Source organism: Humulus lupulus, chromosome 9 (assembly GCF_963169125.1).
Source record: "Humulus lupulus chromosome 9, drHumLupu1.1, whole genome shotgun sequence".
Lineage (NCBI taxonomy): Eukaryota > Viridiplantae > Streptophyta > Magnoliopsida > Rosales > Cannabaceae > Humulus > Humulus lupulus.
Window position 1 is genome coordinate 18,359,258 of NC_084801.1, and position 27,124 is coordinate 18,386,381.

Here is a 27,124-nt window from a genome sequence, read left to right on the forward strand (position 1 = left end):
TTCACAAAATTATTCACCAGCTCCAACCAGCTACTAACAGTGTTCAAAATACAAGATGTTACATCTGTGGCCTTTAGATCCTTGTCGCACCTTGAGAGTAGTTAGCAAAAACCTAATTTTGTCGTGCCAACGAACAAAGTTAGTTCCATTAAATCTATCAAATCTAACAAAGTCTTGTGTCATGAATTTCAAAGTTGAAATTGAAGATGATTCTTCCATGATGATGTATCTCAGAAAATAGATAATTTAATTATTGGGGGAGAGTGAGATTACACCACCACAAAAATAAGAATTTATACACAATTATCATTGACAAAGACCAACAAAAGATTGAGAAAGACAATGCAAACCCTAGTTGTAGACCAAAACTCTTGAATCTTCTTAAAAGCTTCAAACCCTAAGTTGAATACCACTTGAAACTTCTTCTTCTTCAATGGGAATCAAAACTAAGGCTTATACATGAGGCATACCGATGTTCAAATTCTTTATTTCCTAGCCACTAATGGATATTTGAGGTCTTGGGATTGAACAAGCCTTAAAATTCACAAAGACAAGCATTTTCTTTATGAATTTCTTAGAGAAAACTTATGATCTTGAAAGCTATATAGAGAGGGAGGTGGTTAGAAAGAAATTTGAAAGAGTGATCAAGTCTATCAAAACTCTAACTCTAAGAGAACCATTTTATAGTTTAGGCACTGTCATTAAGTCTAACCAATAGGATTAAAGCTTTAGAACACATCATTTGAAGTTTAAAACACATATTCGTATGGACACATCAGGTGACACATCACCTGTCTATTGGCAATGCATTACCTACCAAGCGATGCGTCGCCTACTGGATTTTGTAAAGCTCTTAGGCTTTAGGCGACGCAACGTCACACGATCTAGTCAAACCTCTCAAAATTGACCTTAAACCCCACCAAATGCTCCCAAACCTTTTTAGCATCCTTAAATACCTCAATGTATCACTTTGAACTCAAAAGCACAATTTTTAAATGCCTATAACAAAAAGTCACATTTGAAACAATTTAGTATTTTACACATAGCTTGTGTAAAACAACTTGAGCTTTGTATTTTAACCAATCCTAAGAATGGTAGCATCTCAAATAAAAATTACTAGCAAAGAATCAGATTGATTAGCCTTTGTCACTAATTTTAAAAGTTGAAAGCACAAATTATGTGCATCATACATCTTATGCCACCACATGAATTATGTTTATGTGACGTAATTAGTGATTACCTTCATACTACTTTGTAATCTTATTCAAGGTTCCCTCCACATCTTCTTGCTACTGTAATGATTACATCTTTTGTTTTCAAGAGATTACCATTGTTTGTGTTCAATATCTAATATGTAACTATTGAAGATCATTATGTGAAGTAGCGGGAGAAACATCTTGCGCATACTAAGCTGCAACATTTGTTTATTTAGTTGCTTGTTTTTCTCTCTTCCCATCTAGTTTTGCTTGTTTCTTGGTGCTAAGCTATGTAAGTATTGAGCATTTGCAGGCCCCGTGCTTTGAACCATCCATGAGAATGCACTTTCTTCATTTGACAACAATGCTTCTGGGGAATTGTACTCAAGAACCTAAAAAATTAACAATTCTCCAATGAAACTTAATAAAATTTGGTATAAACTTGACTTGCTTTGAAAATCTCATGATGTATAATGCACATTACTTGCAACAAAGAAAATTGCAGAGTTTGATTTACCTGACCAGCGTCAAGTACAAGTATTCGATCACTGTCGATTATTGTGTTTAACCTGTGAGCAACAATCAACATTGTACAAGACTTGAATTCTTCACGAATGGTTTTCTGGATAAGAGCATCAGTTTCGACATCAACAGCTGATGTCGCTTCATCAAGAACAAGTATCTTTGATCTTCGTAACAATACTCTAGCAAGACTTAGTAATTGCCTTTGTCCAACACTGAAATTCTCTCCTCCTTCAAGAACCTAGACACAAGCAGATGTAGGTAACCTTTTGTTTATCAACTTTTCATCTATCTTCAATTGACATGAGTTATTTTAGAAAGAAAAAAACAGTACATTTTATTTACTTTCACTCTCATAGGCATCAAGTTACAGTGAAATATATAACTTAAAATACATGGCAGACCTCAAGTTTAAGCAATTAGAATTTTGAAAGTGGAAAAGCATTGCTAATCAATATCACAGTAATTATGGATTGTTTAGGCTACACTAAGAGAAGTCTTGTCTCTAACACAACTAACTGACCAACAAGTGGTTAGTTAATGAAGTTAGTTTGTGTGTGTTGTGTGTTCCTCGAATATACCTTTGCCTCCAAACCAAAAGGTTTCCTTTCGATAACATTCTTAAGGTGCGCTCTCTCTAATGCTGCCCAAAGAGCATTATCAGCATGCTCGCCGAAAGGATCAAGATTAAACCGTACAGTTCCTACAAAGAAAAAATTAAAATCAAAAGTCTAGATTTCAAACCTGTTGTTTTCTTGTGTTCTTTCCTCCCCTTAAATAAATAATAATAATACAAAAGAATAATTAACAAAAACATTGCTGAAAGAATGGCATATTGATGTTTCTTCATGGGGATGCATACACCCACTGCAACTCTCTCTCTCTCTCGCTCTCTCTCTCTAGGATTTATTATCTGTCTCTCCATTTATTTATTTGTATATATACATAGGATTTTGACGAACAGTACACAGGCTTTATGTTAAACTAATAAACATTCATATATACATGGCATACCTGAGAAAATGACAGCTGATTGTGGTATAATGCTGAGGACTTTTCGCAAATCTGTAAGTCCAAATTTAGAAATGTCATAACCATCTATCAAGATTCTTCCTTCTTCCATTTCAACTATTCGAAATAGTGCATTAAGCATGCTAGATTTCCCAGCACCAGTTCTACCAACTATTCCAACCTTCTCACTTGGACAAATTGTAAAAGACAATCCATGGAGAACTGGAGGAAGTCCAGGTCTATAACGTAGGACAACATTCTCAAAACTAATACATCCTAATGAGGGCCATCTTGGTGGGGGTCGGTTGTTTTCAATTACATCTGGAGCCTCTTGATGTAAATCAACATACGTTCCAACACGCTCAACGGCATTTAAAGTATTTTCAGCTCTACCCGCTACTCTCAGTACATTACTAAGAAGGTTTGTGATATTTAGAGTATAGCTGAGAAGTAGGCCCATTACTGATGCAAACTCTGCTTGGTTTTCCGCTCTTCCATTCTGCAAAACAGCAAAGCTTGCTGTCAACCAAATCATTATACCTCCTAATGTTTCCAATCTTACGTAGAGCCAGCTAGTTGAAGACATGCCTACTAGAGCGAATCTTATATTGTTGTCCATCGACTTTCCATTTACATTGGCTATTCGATCATATGCTTTGTATGCACGAATAGTTGGCAAGCCATTTTGTGCTTCTCCAAATTGAGCATAAACAGGAGATCTTGTAATAGAATCCATGCGCTTCACTTCACGAGATGTGCTCTACATGAATAATGGTCAATAGTAATGATGAGCAGAAAAAAATTAATAAAGCTTTATACTTGTTTAACATGTGCAAATAATAATGATAATTTGTTTTACTGACTATTTGGTTCATATGACAAACATTGCTATACTTACTCGTGGTCACTATCCGTAAATGACACCTTTCTTTCATCCAACTTCTTTAAGCTTTTAGTGATATTTATGTAGACTCTTGTTACAGAGTCTACATAAATATCTTTGTTTCAATCTTGTAGGATTTGATATTTGTGTAATTCTTTTCTTTGACATCAACATTTCTTTAACAAACTTTTTTTTAAAATTGAAATAGGATATATCAAAATCAAAATCCACAACAGTGAAACAAACTTATAATAACTACTCATAGGCACTAATCACAAACCAAAAAAGCTTCTTAGAATATTCCTCTGTAGTATAAGAAGCAATAATTCTTACTCCCAAAATACCCCAATATAGCAAGTGAGGACTTTGAGTAGTAGTCATGTAAGCAATTATGTTCGGTACACTATAGCAAATATTCAAAGTCTAAAAGAAGATGTTATTTGGATAAAAAATAAGAATAAAAAAATCTTCTGGTGGTTTATGAATTGGGATAAAAGAAAAAGAAAGTAGAAGTGATATAATGTCAAGCATACCTGATAGTACAAATAGGCCATATAGAACAAGATCATAAGTGGCATGATGGCCCAGAGGGATATTGTGCTCATAATTCCTATCAGCACAAAAGTTGAAAGTAGCTGCCACAACTGACCAAGAAATGAATTCATATGACTTGCAACATTCCGATCTATATTACCTACGTCTTTTGAAAACCTATTGATTATTCGTCCAGTTGGATTAGAGTGGAAGAAAATCATTGGAGCTCTGAATATGGAATGTAACAGGGTATTGTGCAATTTTTTGGCTGCACGAAGACTACATATGATCAGCCAAAAAGAGTTTGCCAGCGTCATAATCACCTGAATCAAACATTATAGTAATCAACATTTAAACCATGTGATTATATTATAGCCTAAATGAAATTTCTGCCAAATAAACATCAATGATTGGTGCACCTGGCCAAATGAAATTAGTGCGTAGATGAAAATATAGATTTCAGGTTTGTATCTTCTTGAGCTGCTTTGATCTGTCCATAAACTTAGCCATGCGCTACTTGAAACTCGAAGAACTTCCATCAATGAATAGAAAATTAAGACAATCATGACCACCCACAATCCTCCTAGTGCATTTTTGTACCTGCAAATAGAGCCAAAATCAAGTTTTGCAAAATATTAAATTTAGGTAACGAGAGCATATTGCATGGCCCCCATTTAGAATTAATTGGATAAGGTTTATATAATTGATATGTGCATCCCACATAAGAAATAATATATATATTTTGAAAAGAGTCAAAGGTCACATGTCCATGAGTGACCTCCTCCCAAGTTTTATCGAGAACCCTCACTTGTGGCCAAGGAAAACCATAGTAACAATCAAGGAAAAAAAAAGCTAAAGCAAAAAAATAAACTTACAAAACTAAATCATAACTAGTACACAAACTTTCCCAATCTCTACTAAGATAAAGAAATGATAAACCCTCAAAACCTTAGCTCAATAAACCCAAGTTGCTACCCAAAACGTTATCTTCTCCCAAAGCTCTTCACCTGACTCCTCTTTTATCTTCAAAAATATTTATGTAATAATTCTAAATACCTTTGATTTAATTGCCAAATAAGAATCTTTGAGTTTATCACCTGAATTATTTATTTGTTTATATTAAGTTTGTTCTTGTTTGGAGCCTTTAAACTTAAAAAGAAAGATTGATAACTGCAACCTTTTATGTAGGAATAGAAGAATAGCTGAATACAACATAGTCAAGTGGGTATTCTACACTAGAAAGGGGTGCTATGTTTTCAAAAATAGATGGGATGTGATTGAAACGAGCATAATCATGAAGTTTCATCAGGGGTTCCAATGACATAAAGTTTCATGAGTTTCAAAATTTTAAAATAGTAGTTTTTGCAACATATAGGTGTCCTTTAAAATGATTTTGATGATTTTTATTTCTCTCTAGGAATGTTTGTTTCCAAAAAAAGTTGTAAATTTTTTAATCATGAATCTTAGATTAGGCACCGTGTTACCTCATCAAGACATTCCAACTGACAACACCAGTCTCCCGTTCCTCTTGCTTGATTAGGACAACCTTCTCCAAATTTTCTTTTGTTGAATTGTTGGCATCGGAAAATAATCCATTAAGAGCTGGGACTGGTATATCCTGAAAACAGCTTTCATTGTCCACTTTTTCTTTTACATTTTTTCCAGTTTTCCATGCATTTTCCATTAGTTTCTGAAACATCTTTCCATTTTTTGTCAGCTCCTCATAGGTTCCCTGCTCTGTAATGGTACTGTCGGAGACTAGAACGATTTTATCCACCTGTGGAAGAAAATGTAGCTGGTTTGTGACCAATAACCTGGTTTTCCCTTGCAACTCTTGCTTGATACACTTGTTAAAAACCTGGAGACGAAAGGGGCTTACATAAATACAAATACTTATTGCACATATTTCAGACTAAAATTTAACAAACCAATCTAGTATTACTAACAGCCTAAAGAAAGTGAATGAAAACTACTTCAGTAAAGGAAATTGAGAAAAATACTAACTAGACAACAATTTTGTCCGATATTAATATTTTTGTTTTCTGAGCTACCTTAAGTAAAGTATCCTCACAATCATGAAACTACATTGATGTGGTATAAAATATTAAATAATATAATTTACAACTTATCGAAAAATATCCTATTACTAAGGTTGATTGCTTTACTGTTTGAAAATCAGTATAAATATGACTAAGATTTCAACAGTGATAAATTTATACGCTGAATGAGTGATGTAGAAATTATTCACTGATAATTGATAATTTTTCATTGAGAGCAAACATACCTTTAAATAGGTACCATCCAGAATAAAGAAATATTTGGTAACTTAATACCAGAATATTCTAGTAATTACAAATACTATAGACAGCCTATCAAATAATCTAAATATAGAAATATACAATTTGTACACAGTGGTTTCCTAATTAAGAGGATACCGAGTAATAAAGGCTAATAAATATCAATATTTCCTACACCCTCCCTCAAGCTGGTGCATAGAGATTCCATATGCCCAGTTTGCACACTAACTCATCGAAAACTTCTTTTGATAGACCCTTAGTCAAAATGTCAGTCTGTTGTGTTTGCTGGGAACATAAACAACACATAATTCATTTCCATCAATTTTTTCTTTAATGAAGTGTCTGTCCACTTCACATGCTTCGTTCTGTCGTGATGAACTTGATTATGTGCTATGTTGATGGCTGATTTGCTGTCACAGTACAGCTTTAGAGGCTCAATTCTTTGAAGCTTTAGTTCTTCAAGTATACGTTTAATCCAAATTAATTCGCATACACCTTGGGCAAGAGCTCTAAGTTCTGCTTCAGCACTACTTCAAGTTACCACTGGCTGTTTTTTACTCCACCAAGTAACCAAGTTCCTCCAAACTTTAGTACGATAGCTTGTTGTTGACCTTCTATCTCCAATAGATCCTGCCCAATCTGCATTTGTGAAGGCCTCAACTTCTCGTTCCTCTTTTTTCTTGAATAATAACCTAGTCCCTGGAGATTTCTTTAGGTAGCATAGGATTCTGTACAATGCTTCTGTTAGAATAATTAGCTGTAAATTAGCTAGAAGATAGGGTCAATTGTAATTATTTTGTTTCCTATTTTCTCCCATACTTTCCTATTTTAGTTTCTCCTAGGTTGTATAAATATATGATATTCACATGAATAAAACATATAATTCTATTCACCATTCTCTACAGCTTCCAAGTGCTCTTCTAGAGGATTGTGCATGTACTGACTAACTAAACTCACAGAAAACGCAATGTCAAGCCTTGTATGAGACAAATAGATTAGTTTGCCCACTAATTGTTGATACATTCCTTTGTCGATAGTTTCCTCTTTGACTTTCTTCTTGTACTTGCCCTTCGGTTCGACTGGTGTTGCCACAAGTTTACAACCAATCATTCTGGTTTCTTTGAGGAGATCTAGTATATATTTTCTTTGCGACACCGAAATACCTTGTCTTGTTGCAACGTCCATTCCCAGAAAGTATTTCATCGGTCCAAGGTCTTTTACTTCAAATTCTTGAGCTAGCACACCTTAAAGTTTTTCTTGCTCTTTATAATCACCGGTTTTTATCATGTCATCAACATATACAATGAGAATAGTCACATTTGCCTCTGAATGTTTAAAAAACAAAGTGTGATCTGATTTAGCTTGTTTGTATCCATGCCTTTTTTATCACCTGATTAAATCTTTCAAACCATGCCCTTGAAGATTGGTTTAGACCATAAAGAGATTTCTTTAGATGACATACATTCTCCACTCTATACCTTTCTTCAAACTCAGGAGGTATTTTCATAAAAACTTCTTCTTCCAAATGCCCATTGAGAAAGACAATTTTTATATCTAGTTGTTGTAGGGGTCAATCAAGATTGGCAGCAATCGATAGTAGAACTCTTACTATGTTTAACTTGGCAACAGGAGCAAACGTCTCGTTATAGTCCACGCCGTATGTTTGAGTGAACCTTTTCGCAACTAGTCTTGCTTTGTATCTATCTATTGTTCCATCAGCCTTGTGTTTCACAATAAACACCCATTGACATCCCATCACACGTTTATTTTTAGGTTAATTGACTATTGTCCATATAGTATTCGCTTCTAGTGCATCAATCTCTTCAAACACTGCTTTCTTCCATTCTTTCTGTGAGAGAGCCTCAATAATATTTTTGGGAACTACCAGTTGTTCGACCTTTAGGAAAGCTTTATAGTGCGAAGTTAGTCGACTATAGCAAACATATCTGGACATTGGGTGTTGAGTACAACTCCGAATGCCCTTCCTTTTGGGAATAGGTAACTCAGATTCGGGTTCCACCATACTAGAAGACTCAACATTAGGAACATCATCAAATAAAATAGGGTTCAAAGAAGGATTACTTACAGCATGAATAGTCTGTGAGTCGGACTCATGGGATGTTGGAGCATCAGTTGGCTGTATTACATGAGAGTTTTTCTGTCGCCGAGAGTAAACTAAGATTTCCTTAGTTTTTGGCAGCGGCTGGGATTGTTGTTCAGATGAACTTGGAATTGTATTTAACTCTTAAAGTTCTGGAATAGCTTTAGGAAGAAAAATATCCCAACTAGAGACATCAATTACAGTCCCTCCTTGAAGTGGAAAGTTGGGATAAAATGGTTGTTCTTCATTGAATGTAACGTCTAATGAGACGTACTTATGACGAGTAGAAGGATGATGACACTTGTATACTTGTATCCTTTTTTTGTTGAAGAGTAGCCCAAAAAAACATACTTGAGCGCTCTAGGATCAAACTTAGAGTGATTTGGTCCAAGAGCATGGACATAAGATATACAACTAAACGTTTTTAATGGGAGATTAGAGATAAGTTGTGTATGAGGATATGCTTGAAAAAGCTTAGAAAGTGGAGTGTGATATTTTAACACTAGATGGCATTCTATTTATAAGATAAACGGCAATAAGAATAGTCTCACCCCATAAATGTTTGGGGACTGAAGTTGTGGACAAAAGAGCTCTAGCAACCTCCAATAGGTGCCTATTTTTACGTTTAGCAATCCCATTTTGTTGGGGTGTATGTGTACATGAATTTTTATGAATGATGCCATGAGAGAGAAGATAATCATCTAAGATAGAGTTAAAATATTCTATTCCATTATCAGTGTGAAATACTTGGAGATTTGCATGGAATTGATTTTTTATCATAGAGTGAAATTTTTTAAATGTGATGGCAGCATTGGAATTATTTTCAAGAAGAAAAACCCAGCTAACCCATGTATGATCATCGATAAAAGTGATAAACCATTTTGTACTTGTAGTGTTTGTTATTCTTGATGATCCTCATATATCACTATGAATAAGAGAAAAATGTTGAGTTGACTTGTAGGGTATAGGACGAAAAACAATAGGAGTATGTTTTGCAAATTGGCAGATTTCACATTTAAATAAACTCAAGTTTTTATTCAGAAATAGCTTAGGAAATAAATATTTCAAATACAAAAAACTAGGGTGGGCCTCATAATATCACTGTGTTTTGAAGAAATATGACCAGAATTGAAGGAAATACAACCAGATTTTGAAGGGAGACAGCCAGAAACAAATGCTTTATTCACTTGAGCAGGAAAAAAAGGAGCAAGGTAATACAGCCCACTACATGTCTTCGCATTCCCAATCATCTTCCCCGAGGACATATCTTGAAAAATGCAACCAAGTGGTGAGGAGGCAAAACACTGTTGATCATGAGTAATCTTACTGACAGAGTGAAGATTACATGACAAATTTGGAACATGAAAAACATCATAAGGGATAATATTAAATGACAAAGATATAGACCCTTTACCAGCCACAAAAGAAAGAGAACCATCAACAATCTTAATTTGTTGAGTGCTTGGACAATGGGTGTGTGTGGAAAACTGATGGGATTGACCAGTCATGTGATCATAAGCCTCTGAATCTACAATCTAGGCAGATTTTTGAGCAGTAAAGGCAGCAGAGATACCTGGATTGGAAGAGGATGGTGATGGATCAAATTGTGCAGCAGATTGTACAGTAGGAGTCATGTTTAGAAGTTGCTGGAGTTGTGTAATCTGCGCTGGAGTGAATGAGAATGGCTCGGGTTGTGAGCAGTGAAAGCCTTGCTGTCATAATAATTCCGGGCAGAAGGACGAGGCTTCCAATCAGCAGGTTTCCCATAAAGAACCCAACATTTCTCCTTGAAATGGCCAACTTTGTTGCAGTGAGTACACCAAGGTCATTCACGGCGAGTTCCAGCACCATCATTGGAGCGTCGGGCAGCAAGAGCAGATTGGTTAGATTCAACAACATCTAGAGCTCCAAGCATGACCCTTTTGCAGCTCTCCTCCCTATGAACCTCCGAAAAAGCTTCACGAATAGTGGGAAGAGGATTTTTGCCCAAGAGACACCCACGTACTTCATCCAAATCTCGGTTAAGAACATGAAGAAAATCAAACAATCTCTCGATCAAGCATTTTTTGACAAAAAGAGGCATCAGCAGAGCATTTCCATTCAGGGACATAAAATAAATCAATCTCTTGCCAAAGATTATAAAGAACACCATAATATTGAGTTGCCGTGAGAGAGTTTTGTCACTAATCCCAAAGTCGTGATTTGAGTTCAAAATCTTGAGCACAATTTTCCAAATCTGAGAAGGCTTCCTAAACAGTTTCCCAAACCTCTTGAGCAGTTGAAAGAAACAAATATGCCTTACCAATGTCAACCTCTATGGAATTGATAAGCCAAGCCATAATGAGAGTTTTCAGATTCCCATTTAGCATAAGAAGAATCAGTAGTGTCAGGTGCAACAGTGGAACCAATCAAATACCTCAAGCACCCACGACCCCGAAGGTACATCTTAACATAATGAGACCATTGCAAGAAGTTTTGGCCGTTCACCTTATGGATGGTGATTTGGAGAGAGTTTTGGTGGTCAAATGGAGTGGGAGAGACATTAGGAGAACTCTTGTTGATGGTGGAGTCGGCTGAGGTATCATCAGTGATGGTGGGAACAGGTAAGGTGGCCATGAGCAATGAGAGAAGGCAACGATTTTTTAGGGAAAAAATAGGTTGCTTGCAATTTCTAAGAGTAAAAAGAAAAAGAAAAAAAAAGTACGATTCTTAGGGTGACAGTAGTGGCTCTGGTACCATGTAAAAATTATTCACTGATAATTTTTCATTGAGAGCAAACATACCTTTAAATAGGTACTGTACAAAATAAAGAAATATTTGGTAAATTAATACCAGAATATTCTAGTAATGACAAATATTATAGACAGTCTATTAAATAATCTAAATATAGAAATATACAATCTATGCACAGTGGTTTCCTAATTAAGAGGATACCAAGCAATAAAGGCTAATATACACCAACATTTCCTACAAGTGAGTACCTGTCTAGCAACATGAGCATCTAGAGCACTTAAAGGGTCATCAAATATGTATACATCTGCATTGGAATATACAGCTCTAGCTATTGAAATTCTTTGCTTTTGTCCACCACTGATATTCACTCCTCGTTCACCTATCTCTGTTAGATCGTGGCTCTGATATTAACGACAAACAAGTATTTTTTAGTTAACTATTAGAACATTCCATAATAATCAGCAATAACTGCTTATGTAAAATTTTGTAAAAAACACTCAACTGGAAGCAAATCAAGATCAAGATGTAACTCAGCTACGTCAATAGCCTTCCAATACCTTGCAGGTTCAAATTTAGATCCAAATAATATATTATCACGCACCTAGAAGATTAGTCCAAGAAATCAGTACGCATGGCAATAAAGAAAAGTTTCCCACTCAAAATGTATGAAAATCAACTCACAGATGCATTGAAAATCCATGAAATTTGGGGAGCGTAAGCAACACTCCCTCTTATCACAACACTTCCACTGGTCACAGATGGTATCTCCCCTAGCATTGCTGATAAGAGTGATGTTTTCCCTTCTCCAGTTCCACCTACTATTGCGACCAGGCTGCCTACTGGAATATCTAAATTAATGTTTGATAAGGTATGCTTATTTGCCTGAAAAGAAAAGGGATCTTTAGAGCCATTTTAGTTGGAAAGAAACATACTTTGAGGGACAACAATTTTGTGCAATTCAGTACATGAAAATATTTAATGGAAATAGTGTTGCTGCACTAGCATTGTTAAGTTCATCATAGCTCTCACCATTTTATAGTTACATATTTTATAAATATATACATATATATATATATATACACGCAAACTTTCACCATATATAAACAAGAGGATCAAATTATGGACTCATAAATATAGATCTTATTAGTGGAGTAAGAAAATAAGAGGCTAGTCCAAGGGTAACCTTAGCATCCCATGAAAAGTAGCCGTCCTTAATTGATATGACTGGAAGCTCTTGTTGAAGAGGTGGGTTTGGTTGTAAAATTATCTCTTCAGCTAGAAGTAGCCCCTCCATGCGTTGCAATGATATATTTGCAATCACAATCTGTCAAAGAAGAGTGATTTCAGGTACTATAAATGCAACATAGAAAACTTTTTTTCACACAAAGCGTATAAAAATGAGGAATTTCTAAATGAAAATATTTGTGTAAAAGTTGGCTACTCAAAGAAATGTAAAATTGGGACAGTCAGAGCAACCAAAAACCTTTTGAAAAGTTACTTTACAAATAAGTTTCTCTTGAAGTGATTTTTCCATATACAATCATTCAGCCATATATATTATAGAAGAAACATTGCACCTGACTTAATAGATTAGGAAGCATCATCAATGGCAATCGGAGCACTTGAAATAGAGAAAGCGATGTGAATGCCCTTGCAGGTGTCAAATCTCCTCCGCACAATGTGAAAACTCCAAATGATATCAAGGACACAAATACTGGGACGCTGTTTAAGATAAAACTATTAAACTGCAACGAAAGAAAATTAAATCAGAAAAATGTGAAGATAAGAAACATGTGAAACTAGGTACTAGTATGAGCCAGTTGATCATCTATCAATAGTCAAGTATTAGAGTAAAATTATCCTACAATACCTTTTAATAACAACATACAATCAACTCTTTTTCTTTCTTTCTTTTTTTTTTTTTTGAAATTGGATTTCTCTCCTAACCCTACAATATTTGTAGAACGGAAAACTATAACAATTGCTATGCAGGTACTCAAGAGGAACTCGAACCTAAGACCTTATAAAACGATGAGCCTGATCATTTGAGGCTTTGAGCTATCCCTCTTGGGTAACTCTTTTGCCTTTATGAGTAACTGAATTTTTAATTCATAGTTGGTGCTAAGTTATAAAAACTGTAAAACAAGAAAAAACAACCTTAAATCTTCAGACAAGTGAAGTAAATAAGTTAACAGCATATATAACTTCTAGTAAAACTGCCAACATCATAGAAAATGCCTTAAAAATTTGAGGAAAGATGGAAGCACAGATACTATTTTCCAACATACAATGGATAGTAATTGAGCTTTACGGAACCACGATATCTCTTCATTCCGTATGTTTTCAATACAAGACTTGAAGCTACCTTCCCATGCATAAAATCTGAAACATATTAAGCAAAGAATCAAATCAATTAATCCTAATGTGCTAAAAAATAACAATAAATAAATTAAAAAATGAAAAAATAGCTATATCCTATTTCAGAAACAACCATACTTCACAATATCCATGGCTTCCAGAATTTCATTCATGAGGCCAACTCTCTTGTCAGTACATAGCAGTCCTTCCTTTGTTACTTTTCGCATTTTGGAAAGCACAACTGTCTATTTTCCTCACTCAGGAAATTCAAATTAAACAAAATTAAACAGGAGTATGCTATGATCTTGAAACCTTACTCAATTATTTATTTTTATTATGAAGATGATAAACTAAGAATTTTACAAAAAAGAATAGCAAGGTACAGCATAGATATAAAAAAAATGTTAATTCTCCTGGATGAAACATATTTTGGCATAAAGAAATATAAACTCAATTCACTGATCAACTAGGACTTTTTCCAAATGTATATCACTTTACAAACAAAAAGGAGGAACATATTAAATTTGAAACTAAGCTGATTTTGCTCTCCAGTAAATCAGAATGTACAAGAAAATAAATAGGTGAGAAAAATTAGAAAAGGAAAGTAAAACTGCTACCACATGAGAATTTCATTAATTGCAGACATTACACATTGTACTTTGAGAACCTCTAGACAAAAAAAAATGACAGAAGTAAGGAATGAATTAACAAAAAGTACACCCTACCTGTAAGGGTACCATGAGAATTAGTACTAGAGCCCCGAAAAGAGATGCAACTCCCAATTGCTGGTACAGGAGAACCATAGATATGATAATACGAAATGGAGCTGACCATAACTCATGAAGTAGTGGGCATATTTGCTGAAAAATGTCAAAAACTATTATAGTTATACTTAAATTTGTCAACTGCCATCCCACTCACCCATTCAATGCATATAATGTATGCAAGCCATGTCTTCAAAAAGTCTATGTAGTGTAACTATATATATCCTACTCCATTGCCTTCTAAGGTTCGCTTGTTTGCTTGGTTGCTGGTTGCTGAGATTAGATCATTTGAATGTGCATTAAGTGTTGCAACAGAGAAAACCTTAAATCATGCTTTCACCAGGCTGGTGTGTAATGTGCAAGAAAAATGTGGAAGATGCTAGCCAGCTCTTTATGCATTGCTCTTTTCACAATGAGAGTATGATCTAAATTTCTGATTGAATTTGGCTTTCAGTGGTGTATGCCAAAAAATAGTGATGGACTTTTCATCCATTATGTTAAAGAGAATAAAGCAACAAAAGTGCTATGGTGAACTGGGGTGGTAACTATTTGGTGTGCAATATGACTGGAAAAAAGTAAAAGATTATTTGAATGGAGATAAAGAGTGTGCCGTCTCTATGGGAAAAAATTAGGCATTGGGAGGCCATTTGGCTGTTTTATGAGGAGGAGCTTAAGAATGTACCTTTCTCTGCTTTATGTAGAGAATGGCAGCATTTTTTTGTAATTTTGTATTAGTTTTTGTTCTGTTATGTATTTATTTTTAGGCTTTTGCCTATCATTGCTTTAATAGATTCATCATGAAATTACTTTGTTCAGTCTTTCACAATACAAAAGCACAGAAATTAGTACCGTGCTTTATTGAAAACATCTTTAGAGGAAATTAAGTTATCTGTTCTAACAAATCTAGGACCAGCTGATAATTTTAAGAAAAAAGTTAATATGATTAGTATATTTCCAACAAAAGCATCAAGGAAAAATTAATGCAAAAAATCTATGTTCCATATGGTTTTAAGCAACTCATGATCAAATAATATCGAACAAATTTATACATGGAGAAGGGCAAATAGGTGTAACAAAAGAGTGTAGAAAATCAAATAAGAACATACTTGGAGTGAAGCAGCATCTGTAGTAATCATATTTGTAATTTTTCCGGTTGGAAAATTTTTGCGGCCCTCATGTGTGAGTCGTAATGATTTCCTAAAAATACTAGCAACCTAGAAATTAGAAAGCATCAGACAATATCCTAAAATCAACAAACTCATTCATAATCTCAAAACTTCATTCACGCTGTTAACATAAACCAGAGAATTTTACCAAAGTTGATCTCAGCCAAAGACCAACACGCTGAACATTCTGGTAAAATCGAGATTCGTTCAGCACCCCTACTGACTGAACAAAGTTGAATCAAGAGTTGATCAATACACCTTTATTCCGTTCTTGTCAAAGATGCTTATAAATCAAAACTAGAAACGTGAAACACACTTGAGCACTCATTTCTATTAAATCTTTTAAATAAGTCAAGATAAAGAAAGACATTAAAAGCAAAATCTAGTTGTCTTTCTGCCAAAGAAACAGAAGAGCGTTGTATTAGAGAGAAAAAGAATATGATAATTTGGACCATTGTAAAATTCAGTACAAGTTCCACTATATGACTAGGAACTCTTATAGTAAATTCAAAGAACACATATCCTTCACTATGAAAAATTTAGAATTTTCTATTCCTAATGTATTGTTTGACAGAAGAATTATGCTCAATTCATCACATACAAACAAACTATACACCCATGTTTCGCTACTATAATGAATGGACTTAAAATTTTCAACTGCCCTTACATTCCTTAAGTACAACTTGATGTAAAATTTACCTTATTTTTTATGTGGCCTACAAGATTTTGATTTATCAAATTAATAAATGGTTAATAATTAAACTAATTTTAATTCATGAGTCTATTAGATTATATAGGTACAATTACATCTATTAAGCCCCAGGTTGGTAAAGCTTCTAGTAAAGTTAAAATCTGCTTATTTAAAATGTTCTGGATTAAAGTTGTTTGGTAAACAGTTATATAATAGCTTACTAAAGAATTTACTTAACAAATAAAACTAAAATCTAGAGCTCATACAACCCAACTTCAGATTTAAGTTTATAAGAGAATCAATAATCTCCTCCAATTTGTTATGCATTTCTCCCTAAACTATTTCAAATATATTTAGTTTGACTTTTCACTACCATAGCAGATTGCTTCAAGTCTTATACAGAAATCACATTGAGTAGATGCAAATCAGGGAGAAGCCATACCGCCCCAGCAAAAATTAGGAAGGCATAAATGTAACCAATCCATGATGGATCCCCTCTTTGCATTGACTGCAGCTCAAAACAAGAGAATTATGAATTGAAACACAAGAACTACATTGTATAATGCAAGAAAATTCTGTAAAAAAAAAAACAAAACAAAACAAGTTATGAAAGGTTCTATATATAACTTATGTAGCAACTACATTGAATGTGAAAATATTTCTTATCTTAGTGGTAAACTCAAGAACAACTATCTTCAAAATCCAACCATATTATGCGCTCACAGAAACTTGGTTTATAAGAACTGCTATTAGGGCTTAAATCAACTTAATGACCATACTTTTCAAATTTTTTGCTTTGGTTATTGACCACCATTTTGGTAAAATTTATTTTTAGTATGACCAAAATAATTTTACTTTATTTTAATTATTTTTTATTTTTAAATTATATATTTTTTTAGAAAATTTGATATTTTTAATGCATTAGATAATATCATATATTAAAAATAAAGGTATTATTTTGTCAAAAAAATAAAAATAAGTAAAAGTATTTTACTCAGATTGAAAATAAATTTGACCAAATAGTAAATATTGATGTTTGTATATTAACTAAACCTAAATGGTGTAGCAGATAAGGAAGCAAACAAAAGATAATAAAATAATAAAAACTTGTTTTTAATAAGAAAATAAACACCTTTTTAATTAAAAAAAAAAAAAGGAAAAACATTCTCAAAGAGAATAAAAATAATAAAAAAAAGGGGAGAAAAAAAAACACCCTATGAAAGTAAAGGAACTGACCTGAAGCAGCTGACTCAAAATAATGGGTCCCACAAACTGAAATAGATCATACACAATCTACAAGGAGTTTAGTGTCAAGTTAGAAAGATTCTTCAGTCATTAAACATGGGAGAAGTGTTACCATTAACACTAATATTTTACTAAGGAAAGTAACAAAAAAAGGGAAGAGTAAACCAACAAAACAAAGAAAAAAAGCATAACATCTATTGTGGTTCAATCTACATACACTTTGCCAATGCAAAATATTTGAAAATAATGAATAAATGAAAATCCAACACCTCTTGTCTCTCAAATTCTATGATTTCTCTTTGGAATCGTTCATACTTCAAATAGGCATCCTAGTGTCCTAGAAAAACTAGACTAATTGCACCCAAAAACTATATATAGGGTGCCTTTATAATAAAAAAAAATCCCAAAGATTCTTTCGTTTAACACTATCCCACAACCTATCTTCATCACTTTCATCATCTTCAATGATATATGGGGTGCCTTTATGAAATTTTGGTGTGTCAATATAATGCTCCATATATGGTGCCATTCTTTTCCAACTCCCAAGAATAAAAGGAAAAAATAAACAAAAAATAAGCTCTTACCTTGAAAAGGCCTGCAATCCAAAACCTGCATACAACAATTTGAAAAGAACCAATGAAATTAACTATTTCTAGGAATTGACATTTCACCAACAGAGTAATGAAAAGCAAGATATCATGAAAATTGTAAGTCAATACTCTTAAGAAAGTGAAAAAGGTGTGGATGAATAAACTGATTCTCATTAGAATAAATGAACTGTACAACTAGTATATATAGCTGATTACAGAAGTAAACTAACCTCTAACAGAATAACTAATCTTGCAACTAATCTAACAGCTGTACAAACTAAATACTAACAGTCTCAATCAACATAACAAACTTAGGCTCTAGTACTCCCCCTCAAACTGAGAGTGGACAAGGAAAGCACTCGAAGTTTGTCTCTAAGAAGCAAAAAACGAGAGGGTGACAGAGCTTTGGTCAGTATATCAGCTACTTGGTCATGAGCCGGAGTGTGCTTGACAACAATAGACTTGTTCAGCACCTTTTCACGCACAAAATAGAGGTCTAGTTCGATGTGCTTGGTCCTAGCATGAAGTAGTGGATTTGCATACATCAAAAATGTACTTAAGTTATCACACCATATTGTAGGAGCCTGTGGAAGATGGAGATGCAACTCAGACAGCAAAGACTGAACCCAAGTAACCTCGGCAGTGACATGAGCAAGGCTCCAATATTCAGCTTCTGTGCTAGACCTTGAGACTGTTCTTTGTTTCTTTGAGGACCAAGAAACAAGGTTGGGACCAAGATAAACACATAGACCAGATGTGGACCTCCTGTCATCAAGATTCGATGCCCAATCGGCATCACAAAACGCAGTCAAAGAGAGCTCGGAACACGTCTGTAAGTGAAGGCCAAAATCAAGTCCCTTTGAGATAGCGGAGAATCCGTTTCACTGTCTTCCAATGAGATGCAAGAGGAGTATGCATGAACTGAGATACACGGTTGACAACATAAGAAATTTCTGGTTTAGTGATTGTTGCATATTGTAAGGCAACAACTAGGTTGCGATAATGATGAGGATCTTGAATAGGATCACTACCAAAAGCTGAAAGTTTCTCACCCCCTGTCATAGGTGTGCCAAGACTATTAGAAAATTGGAGTTTAGCCTTGGTTAAGACATCAGTAATATACTTCTTTTGGCATAGATTAAGCCCATCCGAAGCGTGTTCTACTTGGATGCCAAGAAAGTAATTAAGCTCCCCTAGATCTTTTAACGCAAATGCCTTGTTAAGATCTAAAATAAGTAGTTGTATTGCAGTGGTAGAACTCCCTATAATTACAATATCATCTACATATACTAAGATATATGTAGTGTGAAGATTAGTTTGTCTAATAAACAAGGAGTTATCAGCTTTAGAACAAATGAAACCACATACAAAAAGGGTAGACTTAAGCTTGTCAAACCAAGTCCTTGGAGCTTGTCTTAAGCCATACAAAGCCTTATTAAGTTTACAAACCAAACCAGTAGCCTTAGGATCTTCAAACCCTAGGGTTGAGTCATGTGAACCTCTTCTTGCAGCTCACCATTTAGGAAAGCATTATTCACATCTAATTGCTTCAATAACCACTATTCAGACAAGGCAATAGTAAGAATGATGCGAATAGTAGTAGGCTTTGTAACCGAGCTAAAAGTTTCAGTAAAATAAAAACCATACCTTTGATTGTAGCCCTTTGCAACTAGTCAGAAAGACCCATCACGATTTTCTTTCAACTTAAAAACCCACTTGCAGCCTATTGCTTTTCTGCCAGACAGAGAAACTAAAGTCCAGGTCTGGTTGTTTTGAAGAACAGTAAATTCCTCTTGCATTGCAGTTTTCCAAGCCTGATTAGTAAGAGCTTCAGCCACACAGCCACAGTAAGTGGTTCCTTAGAAGCAATAAAGACTTTAGGTTTATACACACCTGCTTTGGCCCTTGTAGTCATCGCATGAGTGTTAGAGGCACTTGGTAAAGATGATGCAGGTAAGACCATCAAAGAAATAGGTGGTTGTGTTGATGAAGGGCATGATAGAGGTGAAGAAACGTGAGGAGTGGATGGCTGAGATATAGAAGGAGTGGGGGCGAGTGTAGGAATAATGGGTGGTGAATGAGAAGGTAGAGAATCTGAGAGTGCAGAATTAGTAGATGGGTGATGAAACAGAGGAGAAGTGATAGGAGATGGAAGTGAAGGGTGGGAAGAAATGTTAGTTGACGTGAGTTGAGGAAAAAATGGGAATGAAATTAGAAGTAGTGCAATGTGAAGAAGAGGAATGAGAGGAGATAGGAGTTGGAACAGATGATGACATAGTAGAATAAGGAAAAGAAAATTCATTAAAAAGAACATCACGAGAAATGTATATTCTACTCGTGGAAGATAAGCACTTGTAGCCCTTGTGATTTAAGATGTAGCCAAGAAAGGTGCACTTGGTAGATCTGAATTGAAGCTTGCTAGCATTAAAAGGGCGAGTGTTAGGAAAACAAGAGCAGCCAAAATCTTTTACTTGTGAGTAGTCAGGATCTGTGAAAAAGTATTTGGAAAGGAGTGGAATTACCTATTGTTTTAGAGGGTACTCTATTAATTAGAAAGGCAGAGGCTCTAACAGCCTCATCCCAAAACTTAAGAGGCATTGAAGCATTAGCTAACAAGGTCAAGGATGTCTCAATAAGATGTCTATGTTTCCTCTCAGCCAAGCCATTTTGTTCATGTGCAATGGGGCAAGAAACTCTATGTTGTATACCATTTTGAATGAGATAATTTTTAAATGCTTGATACTCCCCCCCCCCCAAATCGGATTGAATGGCTTTAATAGGACAACTTGAATGGCTTTAATAGGATAACTAAATTGTTTTTCCACTTGAGTCCTAAAGTCGATGAATGTTTGGAATGCTTCAGATTTGTTTTTCAAAAGGTATACCCAAGTGTATCTAGAATAGGCATCAATAAAATGAATATAATACTTGTAGCCATTGAATGAGTGTGGGTGAGGGTCCCCATAAATCTAAGTGTATCAACTGTAAGGGGGAATGATATTGTGTATCAGAATTTGGAAAAGGAAACTTATGAATCTTTCTTTTACAGCAAGCATTACAAAAATCATGAATAGTTTTATTACTATGAGCAATGTTACACTTGGGGAGAATAGATTTGACAACCCTTGAGGAAGGGTGTCCAAGGCGATAATGCCATAACCGAAAAGTGGAACATAAAGTATTATTACAAGTACTCAACTGAGTATTATTGACAGAATCAAATTCAGAAAGAAAAACAGAAGAATGTGAAGCTGGAGGAGGAACGAGATGCATAGTGGAAGGATGAAACACATATAACCCCTTATGTAGTGTTCCTCGCATTACCACCTGCTTGGAATCCTAATCTTTCACAAGACAATAATCAAAAAAGAATTTGAAATAAACATTGCTATCCCAAGAAAATTGAGAAACACTGATTAAGTTTTTGGTTATTTTGGGAACATGCAATAAACGATTTAAGACTAGAGATAGAGAAGTGAAGGGAGTGTAGAAAGTTGTCTTACCAACATTTTGAATGTTCAAGCCACCTCCATCACCCATATGAATCTTGTTTGAACCAATGTAGTCAACTTTCTGCATCAAATTCTTTTCATCTATTATACAGTGACTAGTAGCTCCCGAATCTGGAGACCAAGCCATATCATTAACAGAGTCTGCAGTAGCAATGTTAGCAGATGGTTTGTCAACATTGGCAGCACCTACTCCTGGAAACTCCGTATTAAATTGTTGATAGCAGCAAGAAGAAACATGTCCTGGCCTTGAACAAAGCTGACAAATAGGTCGAGATGAGGAATATCCCCGAGTATTATTGCCCTGCTAGTGGTAGTTGAACTGGAGGAGAAGCCTCCACAAGGACTTGCAGCATACGAATTCCACAAGCCACGACCAGTGCTAGGATTCGGAGCAACAGTGCTATTGCCAGAAAAATTTGAAGCAGAAGAATTAGAGCGATTAGTGAAATTGGAAGAGTTGTTCGAGTAAGTACCTCTTCCTTTGTAACCACGATACTGAGCAAGATTAACAGAATCAAGCTCTTGAGTTTGGCGTTCCATTCTATGCTCTTGAGTTTGGCGCTCCATTCTATGCTCTTGCGAGAAGAGAAGAGATTCAATCTCTGCAACCGTATAGGGCTGAGAACGAGAGTTCACGAAGATGATAAAAGTATCATACTCAGGTGGTAAACCTTTGAAAATAGCAGCAATGTGTTCTTTGGCAGAGACTTTGAGACCAATAGATCCAAGTCTATCAACAATGGATTTAACTTTCAACAGATAGTTAGTCAAAGCAAGAGATCCTTTCTTAAAATTTTGAAGCTGAGTAGTGAATTGATCAATTTTAGCCGAGGTATGAGTTGTGAAGTATACCTCAAGAACAGCCCAAACCTGAGCAGAAGTTTCAAATCCAACAACTTTGGTGAGAATCCCCTCAGTCATCGATGATAGGAGCCAAGAGTAGAGAAGTTGGTCCTGCTGCTCCCACTGTATATACGCCTCACTAAGAGTATTCGAGATTTAGTCAGCTTCAATAAGGTACTTCGGTGGAGGAACGGAATCGGAGGAGATGAACTTTTGAAGCTTGTGACCTTTGATTGCCAAAAGAATCTGAGGACGCCAGAGAAGGAAATTGTGATGATCAAGCTTCACAGAAATCTTGTGGGAGAAAACAACAGGAGCGAACGACGAAGTGGCGGAAGCGGTGGCAGTTGTTGCGGAAATGGTCTAAGACGAAGATTGAGTCGCCATTGAAGAACACAGTAGAGAAAAGTGTTTGGGTGAACGGAAAATCAATCAAGAAAACGATTGAAAAGAAAACAAGATGAAGAATCAGAACGATTGAGGAGAAAACAAGATCAAGAATCAGATGAGAGAATCGAATGGCACTGATACCATCTTAAGAAAGTGAAAAAGGTGTGAATGAATAAACTGATTCTCATTAGAATAAATGAACGGTACGACTAGTATATATAGCTGATTACAGAAGTAAACTAATCTCTAACAGAATAACTAATCTTGTAACGAATCTAACAGATGTACAAACAGAATACTAACAGTCTCGATCAACATAACAAACTTAGGCTTTAATAAATACCTTCCTCCAATGCTATTATTAAGAGCTCTTAAAAGCCATGGTTTGGACCTCTGAGATTCTTCAGCCCAACATCTATTGAACCTGAAAAAGCCACAAGCATATATAGCGGTATGAATATATTAAGTAGGGGCATAATAAATAAGGAGATAAATGAAGCCAACTTTTTCATTAGAGTCTCAGTTTGATCCCATGTGTCTAACTGCCAGACATCCTTTTCAGTGAGGGGTTTTCTGTAGCCTTTCTGCATGAGTGGACTCAACCATCCAAAATATATGTCTGAAAATGTGTCATAATTTTAGTAAAATTGGATGTTAAATAAATCATCTTCCTGATATTGGAAAAAAAAATCTTTAAATTTATTGTTGAATTATGACTTTAGTCATCTAGCCAAAAAAAGAAAAGGAATCAGAACATGAGTGACCAAGTGCAAGGTAAAGTTCAGTTATATTAATTATCTAAAAAGAGAAAGGACTAGATAACAACAAAGTATTACATGATTTGATCATCAACAAAAATATTCTATTTCATTCTATTTGGATATTGACTTTTTTTTTTGGACTTACTTCAATGTTTGTTCATTTGATTTCTGCCCTGCTTTATGTGAGACTTTACTGATATGTTGCATGAGCAGAAAATTGGTAATGAACTAGCACACAAATATTTTTGTGTACAGCCAATATCTAGCCTTTCCATATAGCCAATATCTAGTGTATGCATGATCTCTTTTAATTAATAATTTTGTAAAGATCCCGAAACAGCTTGTGTTGTGCCAATGATGCCAAGCTTTAAAATACTTACTAGAAATTACATTAACCTGCCTCTCTGGACAAACTTGCTCTCCATCAGGTAGTTCTTCATATTCTTCTTTGTCAAGAGACTTGGGTTGAATTACAGTATAACCAGGATAAGGATCCAAGTTGGGAAGATATATGGCCAGAAGAACTCCAAATAGCACCTATATGGTAATGGTAATGGAAAGATACTTGTTAGATCATAGTTCAAATTACAACAAGGTTTCGTAACAGCCTTAATTTTAAATTGAGATTGGATAGGTTTTAACCGCCGTTAAGGCTGTCAAGTTAGGATCTAGATTTAAAGACAATGATAATCCATTATAAAGGTCTTATGAGAAATTTTACACTAATGGTTTCGATAGACAAAATCATGCAACCAAAGACAGTAGATTCAACTTTCATGACTTTTATAACTGTCTCGGTAATTTTGAAACATACAAGCCTGTCCTTTAAAAAAAAATCATTGTGAGCTTATGGCATACTTACATTTTACCTCTTAGATTAAGAAACTGCTTTATTTACTATATGATTACCTAGACACGGACAGATATCAGATATAAAGAACACAAAAGCACAACAAAAGACAATTCAGTTCAAAGATCAATTAACATTTTGAGAAGTAAAGAAGCCACACATGAATATCTACATGAAACAGCCGAAGTTCGTGATCATTATAGAAGAAAATATTGGGGATGTTGTAACAAACCTGGAAAACAACCTTTCCTATGAAGAGATGTATTGCATATCTGCAAGAGTGAAGGTTAAACTGTAAGCATACAGTACCAAAAAAAAACAACTATAAGCATGTGTCTTTTCTTATATAAGACAGCAAGGTAATTAGAAAGGAGGTGCTCCAATCTGGGTAGCACATAAGATTTCAAGATAATATGAAAAAAAATTGTCATTTTGATGCCTTATTGCTAACACACATATAGTGAAATTTACATAACTAATCTTTGCAAAATGAGCAAGAACAGCTCAGTAGACAATTCAGTAAATACAATATATAAATATATATATATATATACATATATAAATCTTCCTCTTTCAAAAGATTTTCTACAAAACATACCAATCAATTCATCTTGAATGATTTCTATCCAATTATAAGTTCATCCTTCCCAATAAACTTACTGAAAATCAAGAAAATTAAAATCTGAAAAAACTGTCCTTTTTGTTCGCTGTAACTAGAAAGGATTTTTTATTCAGACAAAAGCTAAGATATCATTTATGAAAAATAAAATAAGAATTACTGATGCAAAAACTAATTTATTCCATGAATGAAAGATGGACTAACCCACTGTAGTAGTCCTTAACTGAAAGGACAAGATTGAGGACCACAGCATCTGCTACCAACACGTAAATGACTCCAAACCTCACATACCATCGAAATTCCCGGATGTAAACTTTAGTTTCCAGTCGAATCATTACAAAAATGGAACCCCAAGCAAGAAATTCAACGATCAAAGATATTATCTGTGAGAGAAAGTTTATTTTCAAGTTTTGGCAGTCCATTAGTCTCGATGCAGTATATAATCACTCTCACTCAGCTAGAATTGGAACAACTAGCAGCATTACAAGATTATATTACACTTCAAAAAGTCATTGCAAGACTAACATCCCTTGGTCAATTTAAAATACATTCTTATTCATATGAAGCACATTTGAAAAGACAAAATCATGACAAATCAAGATGAAAGTTCAAGTTTGGAAAACCACATCAATCTCCATATGCAGTATATATAATTACTTAGGTGGAATTGGAACAAGTAGCATCATAACATGGTTTTACACTTCAAAAATTCCTTAAAAACTAACAATTCTTAGTCCAAACAAAGTACATTCTTATTCATACACAGCACATTTGAAAAGACAAACCCCATGAAAAATCAAGATGAGAGTAAACCCACCTCAAAGGGAGCAAAACCAGTGTGGCCAGCCAGGTTAAAGAGTGAAATACCCTTTAACAACCTCAGTAATGGATCAGCAGTAGAATAAGCAGCCAGAAAACCCAACAGATAATTGTGGCAATTTGAGCTCAATAGAAACCTCTGTGCCTTCGAATTCTTGCTCTTGATTAGCCATATTCGATATACACAGAGGCCCAGAAGAACCAAATGAGAAATAGAAACCACTAGGGAGTCAACTGCACAAGGTGTGTAAGAACCAAAAGCATTCTTTACTACTTTTCCCCAAAGCCCATAAGCTGCAGGCTTACAGTACCAACTTAGTAGCCTAAAACTCATATTTGGTACTGCAAAAGAAAAAACTTAAAAATACACACTAGTTAGATTTTTCTAGCATTCAAAGTCTTAATCAAGAGGATCAACATAAATTTGGAGTTAAACTCACAGACCCAGTTCACTTTTTAGATTTTAAGGAAGAGAGAAACCAAATAGTAAGAAGATTAAGGGGGAAAAAAAGGTGGTGCTCTTAACTAGGCTGCAAAGGAACTGTTGGATTTAAATGAGGGTGTTGACTTTGGTAGGGAAAAAAGTAGACAACTTCCCATCAGTCAGCGGGAAAACTTTAAAATATAGTTTATACTTGAATTCCAGACACGCGAACCGGGAAGATGCATGTGCCCATGATTTTGAGAATAGAGATTTATTTGTTAACGGGAAATTTGATTTTTGATGCATAATGGGGTGATATGCCAAAATAGTACCTCGCTAAAACATTAATAAATTTTTATGTTAGTATTCCATCTCATATTCAAAATGCCCCCTTTCATACCCAAATTGTTCCCGCCATAAATTTCTCTTTTTTTTTCTCCTATTGTTTTTCCCTCTCTATCTCTCATATTTTCTCTCTTTATTTCTCTCTAAGCTCTCATACACAAAGACAATTATCTTAATCTATACTAATTTTCAAGATCATTTTGTATTTCGGATCTAAGAGCAAGTGGTGAATCCTTTCAAGCCAAGAAATCATTTTCTCTTTCGGATCTAGGGGCAAAAATCGTATGGATAAGTATATATTTATTATATATAGCGAGGAAACTTGTTTATCTACATTGCTTGTGCTATTTCGAACAGATATGTGTATGACTTCGTGTTTTATTATAATTTTTCACTATCGAAATGAATTTCGTTCCTTTTTGGTTTTTTTCTAGGTTTTTTGTCTGCCTCGATGAGACTTGATGGTCATC

The 27,124-nt window shown here is 34.8% G+C and overlaps 2 protein-coding genes across 3 annotated transcripts; both read right to left on the minus strand.

The window, feature by feature from the left end:
- Positions 1–1,113: 1,113 nt before the first annotated feature.
- Positions 1,114–26,655, minus strand: LOC133802357 (ABC transporter C family member 12-like). Of its 2 annotated transcripts, none has more exons than XM_062240658.1 (26): positions 25,884–26,655; positions 25,271–25,449; positions 24,680–24,719; positions 23,978–24,134; positions 23,341–23,455; positions 23,180–23,260; positions 18,086–18,110; positions 17,493–17,528; positions 16,699–16,764; positions 15,714–15,788; positions 15,506–15,613; positions 14,361–14,495; positions 13,774–13,880; positions 13,566–13,659; positions 12,855–13,022; positions 12,461–12,601; positions 11,959–12,159; positions 11,780–11,878; positions 11,526–11,678; positions 5,631–6,004; positions 4,566–4,746; positions 4,146–4,469; positions 2,733–3,489; positions 2,300–2,421; positions 1,714–1,959; positions 1,114–1,588 (listed from the first exon to the last, which is right to left on the minus strand). In XM_062240658.1, the coding sequence occupies exons 1-26, from the start codon at positions 26,217–26,219 to the stop codon at positions 1,457–1,459; spliced, it is 4,452 nt and encodes a 1,483-aa protein (XP_062096642.1). In that variant the 5' UTR covers positions 26,220–26,655; the 3' UTR covers positions 1,114–1,456. The 2 variants fall into 2 exon arrangements, with proteins under 2 accessions (XP_062096642.1, XP_062096641.1); XM_062240657.1 differs by having other exon boundaries at positions 17,493–17,549; positions 25,884–26,654.
- Positions 18,120–22,888, minus strand: LOC133802358 (uncharacterized). Its single transcript, XM_062240659.1, has 2 exons — positions 19,144–22,888; positions 18,120–19,012 (listed from the first exon to the last, which is right to left on the minus strand). The coding sequence occupies exon 1, from the start codon at positions 22,522–22,524 to the stop codon at positions 21,790–21,792; it is 735 nt and encodes a 244-aa protein (XP_062096643.1). The 5' UTR covers positions 22,525–22,888; the 3' UTR covers positions 18,120–19,012; positions 19,144–21,789.
- Positions 26,656–27,124: the final 469 nt, after the last annotated feature.